This window comes from Microtus pennsylvanicus, chromosome 18, assembly GCF_037038515.1.
Source record: "Microtus pennsylvanicus isolate mMicPen1 chromosome 18, mMicPen1.hap1, whole genome shotgun sequence".
Lineage (NCBI taxonomy): Eukaryota > Metazoa > Chordata > Mammalia > Rodentia > Cricetidae > Microtus > Microtus pennsylvanicus.
Genome location: NC_134596.1, coordinates 34119730 through 34125000, shown reverse-complemented (window position 1 = coordinate 34125000; position 5271 = coordinate 34119730). Strand labels below are relative to the sequence as shown.

The 5271-nt window shown below is 41.3% G+C and overlaps 1 protein-coding gene across 1 annotated transcript in view; it reads left to right on the top strand.

The window, feature by feature from the left end:
• LOC142837465 (lysosomal Pro-X carboxypeptidase-like) overlaps positions 1 to 2730 on the top strand; it is a 31108-nt gene extending 28378 nt beyond the window's left edge. The window contains exon 8 of the mRNA XM_075952548.1: positions 2514 to 2730. Coding sequence (XP_075808663.1) covers positions 2514 to 2730 — 217 coding nt within the window. The remainder of the gene's footprint in view (positions 1 to 2513) is intronic.
• The last annotated feature ends 2541 nt before the right edge of the window (positions 2731 to 5271 follow it).

The window sequence follows — 5271 nt, the reverse complement described above, 5'->3', positions numbered from 1 at the left end:
TCTTTGTCAATGACTTCAAGAAGCAACACATTTGATACTGGTTACCATCAAGATTTGGGTTTTCTAAAACCCAGTGCTGAGTCTCAGTTATTTAAGTATAAATTCAGAAGAGACCCCATGAAGAACTGGTTAATTAACATTGTTTCTCAGGCAAATTAATTATGGCCAGTGATTATGTGAGGATTTTACCCTGGTATCTGGAGTCCCTCAGGAAAACAGCCTCTATTCTGAGATTTCCCAGAGGCTGGGGTAGCTTTCATTGATCTGAACTGAGAAATTCAAGTCCGCCTGCAGAGGAGGTCTCTGGGCAACTCCAAACACTGTTGCTAAGTGACCAGGTGCTGCAGATGACCTTTCAAAGCAGATGCAGTTTGCTCTTCACGTGGCTGCAGCAACCTTTTGTTTTGCAAATGCTGGAGCATTTCCTGACTGGGTTGAGCCTGTCAAACTGGAGCAGTGATAAAGGCTGTTTGTTCTCCCAAGAGAAGCCAATCTTTTATTTTTAACCATACCAGTAAAGCCTGGTTTTGGAATAACTTTTTCCCCCTGAGAATATTAACAAGTTAACAATTAAGCTTTTTTTTTTTTTTTGAGAAGTACATGATGGAGAAGTTCTATCTCAAACACATTTCCACTTCACATGCCTGAATGTTTATTTTCTAATTCAATTTGTGCAGTGCCTTTATCTAGAAAAGATTGATAGCGTTAGCATTCTGCCTAAATTTATATAAGAAACACTTTTGAATCCATTTTCATGATTTGTGTACCTCCTGGAGGTATTATCCGTTTCCATGGTTACAGTATATGATGATAATTATAAGAACTGGACATTTGTGTGGTATGTTATAGTTTGTGCCATATTTTCATATGTATTATTCAGATTTGACCTCACAACATCTGTGTGAGAGAGACTTTTAAAAAAATTTCCTTTCAAACTTGACATCGAACAAATAATTCATTAAAGAAATGGGGTACAGATCTAAACAGAGAACTCTCGACAGAGGAATCTAAAATGGCTGAAAGACACTTAAGGAAATGCTCAACATCCTTAGCCATCAGAGAAATGCAAATGAAAACAACTCTGAGATTCCATCCTACACCTCTCAGAATGACCAAGATCAAAACCACTGATGGCAACATTTGCTAGAGAGGATGTGGGGTAAAGGGAACACTCCTGCATTGCTGGTGGGAGTGCAAACTGGTACAGCTACTTTGGAAATAAGGAGATTTCTCAGAAAATTAGGAAACAAACTATTTCAAGACCCAGCAATACCCAAAAGACGCTTAATCATACCACAAGGACATGAGTTCTACTATGTTCATAGCAGCATTATTTGTCATAGCCAGAACCTGGAAACAACCCAGATGCCCCTCAACCAGAGAATGGATAAAAAAAATGTGGCACATACAGACATATGCATAACATATACACGTGTACACACACACACACACATACACACACACACACACACACACACACACACACACACACACACACACCAGGAACACCCTTGCCAGGTGGCAGCTTTTGCAAAATCACCTGACTAAGGACAGAACCTTGCTAGCTGCAGGCTGGTGGGGAACCCTACTCCAGAGGAAGGAGCAAGGACCAAGGACATCTTGTGGCTAGAAAGTTCTTAGTGGCTTAATGAGGGAGGAACTCACTCAGATAAACTCAGAGACCACAGAGGCTTGGGTAATGCAGAAGCCCGTAGGTTCTAGAAAATACTTGAAATTTGACATTGAATGAGGTGGGAAAACTGGAGTACTTTGGCCAGTGTTGTTGTTCACACTTAGGTTTGTAAGCAGTCATTTACGAGAGCGAAGCACACTGAGAATTAAAACCAAAATAACCAGTGAGCACCATGAGTACTTCCATCAAACCCGATATTAGTGCATTCCTTTTAAAAATAGTCTTAAATCTCCCCTTAGTCCTATGTTGCTCTCTTTTCTCCTGCATTTATAACAAATACTGTAAAAAAAAAATCAGTGAAGTTTGATATGTGCATCCTCCTCTTAGTAATTTGCAAACCTGTGGCCTGCTCCACCATTTGAAAAGCCCGTTTGAGCAGGAGCTTGCATAAGGATGGCTATGTGAAGACCATTTGATGTTCTCTGGTGGCAGGTGTCACAATATTTATATTTTTTTGTATATTATATTTATACACAGGTCATTTGGTTGCTCATCTAGTGTTGTTAGTGTTTGTGCATTTGGCATGTGGCCCAAGAAAATTCTTCATCATCAAAACTGACCTAGTAAAGTCAGGAGGTTGGACATGCCTAATCGAGATTAAGCTGTGAGGTCCATGGATTCAGCCTTCCTTGGTTCCGTGTTTTGTGGAAATAGCATAAAGCTTAAGCACCAAGAAAAATTTTAATATGACAACGTAGACCAAACCTCCCAAATTGTTTCTATTTTCAGGTTTATGCCTAAAGAATGCTTGTCATGTTTTATTTAAATGTGCTCATAAAGAACTGACAGCCTTAATTTTGCTTGTTTCCCTCACTGGCAGCAATGGTGACCTGGACCCATGGTCGGGAGGTGGAGTTACTGAAGATCTCTCTGATACACTGGTGGTAGTCAACATCCCAGAGGGGGCCCACCATTTAGATCTTCGATCGAGCACGGACACGGATCCACCATCCTTACAGTTAGCCCGCACAGTAGAAGTCAAACACATGAAGCAATGGATCACTGATTTCTATGGCAATTACAGAAGGCTGCCCTGAACAACTTAAAAAAAAAAAAAGACTTTTATTTTCTTTTTTTATGTTTGCTCCACCCACATACCCATTCAGTTTGATTTTTTTATATGTAATTACTTTCTCTCGTTTGTCAATATATGTGTTGGGCCAAGGCTGAGACGGAAGAGAGTGACGGGGTGCGCACAGCCATCCCACTCAGGTGACTGCTCCGTCCTCATTTCTTTGTGTCACTCCCCAGGAAGAACGTCATCATGGCGGCTCTCCTGCCATCAGAACTGGCATGGTTCCTGACTGTCTTTCAGCAGAGGGAGAGCCACTTTTCTCACAAGCGGGGACGTGTCCTTGGTTTTGAGGTGGTCGTCTCTCTGGCCCATTGTGAGCCCCCATTCCTGGCACCAAAGGAAAAGCAGAAACTGGGCTAGAAATGCTGCCGCTGCAGCTGGTGGGCTGTGTGGTGCCAATCCAGGAAACGGGGCGGCTTCCTGTGAGCTCCATGGCGGCCTTTGAACTGCGCTGCAATAAAGACCGAGGCAGACCTACCTGTGTGTTGCTCCCATCTCCTCCGCTGTGGGGAAGGCAGGGTGCCTGGGCCTGCTGCCTTTGCAAAGTCCTTTCTTTTTCTCTTCCCTCCCTTGGCAGCTTTCCTTAGTTCTGGATATTTGCCACCGTGGTACTGCCAGGAAGAAATCTGGCTTCTCCTGCTCCATTGCTCTTTGTTTCTAAGGTCAGTTTTGTGGTACTTTATTTAAATTTTGCCAACTTAGGAGAATTGCTCTGTTCGGTCTTTCACTTTAATTTGAAGAGGCTCCACGCTGTGGTCACTGAAGACACTTAAGTAAAAATACTTTTGAATTTGATGAGTAAGCTATTCAAAGATCAGAATGTAGTCTGGTTGTCTTTTACAAATATTTTATCTTCTGATCAGTGTTGCTGGTATCGTTAGAGCCCTAAGCGGCAGGACACGGAGCAGCAGGTGCGTGGGGACTTTCCGGTGTGGCTTCCAGGCGACAGGCAGAGTAATGTACGCAGGTGGCCTATGTGACGCTAACAAATGACGGACCCTTCCCGTTTCCAGGGGAGTGGAACTTCCAAGCGGTTCTGAGGCCTTTCTTCCAAAGGGTTTTTCTAGGATAGAAAATAAGGCTGAGTCCAGACCTTTCAGGGACACAGAGACTGACAGTCTCGTCTCTGCCGAATGAGCTTTTCTTCCTAGCTACTTTTTACTTTCTCAGTAATATTTTTCAGCCTGTGTTTGGGAAAGTCTAATGCTTCTTAAAAACAGAACTTGAGCTTGGTCATTCCAAAAACCGAGTTTTTATGGGCGACTGAGCTGTTTCTCTCGTTTCCCTAGCGTATGGCAGCATCTTGGTCTTGCTCGGGAAGCCTTCCGCTTTCATTGTAATGGGCTGTCATTTCATTCCACGGAAGCAATTTGGTTAGTGTTTTGTCTTGCCATCAGAGAACAGTCTACTGGGCAGCTGTTAAAGTCAAGGCAATACCAATTTTTATTCTTTGTCCACTAAGAAGTTGTATGATGAAGACTTGGGGTTTTAACACAGGGCATTCTTATTTTAGGATTTTTTAGCCCAGTCTCCTTGATGTACTTTTACTAACTTAGAATCCATAAAGTGCTTTGAAATTTTATTTAACATTGATTATTTAAATTTTAAAAAGATTATTTTTTTTCCTGGCCAGCATAGTTTAGATTTTGTATAAAGTTAACCTAAGTATACTGTACTAAATTTTTACCCAAGTTGAAAATGAATGAGAATGTTAAATCTTATTAAAAGTGGCCAGGCAGGTACGTTCAACCCCAGTACTCAGGAGGGAGAGACAAGAGGACGCTTGCAAGTTCAAGGTAGCTTTGCCTATGTAGTCACTTTCAGGCAAACCAAAAAACAAAGTTGACTCAAAAACAAACAAACAAACAAACAAACAAACACCAAAATAACCCTCCCAAAACAAAAACTTAATCCAAAACTCAAAACTTAAGTTTTGTAATGCTTAATATTTATTTTTATTTATCTACTTATTTATTATTTTTTATCTCTTTATGTTAATTTATGTTTTATATTTTAGCTTTTCTTTACTCTTTACTTTTGAAAAAACTTTAAAGCTTATTCTAATCATAGGTTATACTGGGTTGTGCATGGTAACATTCCCCCAATGTCCCTCTTGTATCCTCCCTCCTGTTCTCTCTTCTTCTTCTTCTTCTTTTTCTTCTTCTTCTTCTTCTTCTTCTTCTTCTTCTTCTTCTTCTTCTTCTTCTTCTTCTTCTTCTTCTTCTTCTTCTTCTTCTTCTTCTTCTTCTCCTCCTCCTCCTCCTCCTCCTCCTCCTCCTCCTCCTCCTCCTCCTTCTTCTTCAATTGTGAACCAATGGGTGTCATTAGGGTCACATACAGGAGCATAAGTGAGAGGGTTTTTGTTGTTGTTTGTTGTTGTTGTTTTGTTTTTTCCTTACACGAGCATAGGCAACTTACCACTGGCTAAATCACAGAAGAAAATATCTTTCCCTCTTCCAGCTACCATTAATTGTCTCTGTCTCTTCTGGGAGGGGTAGGGCCT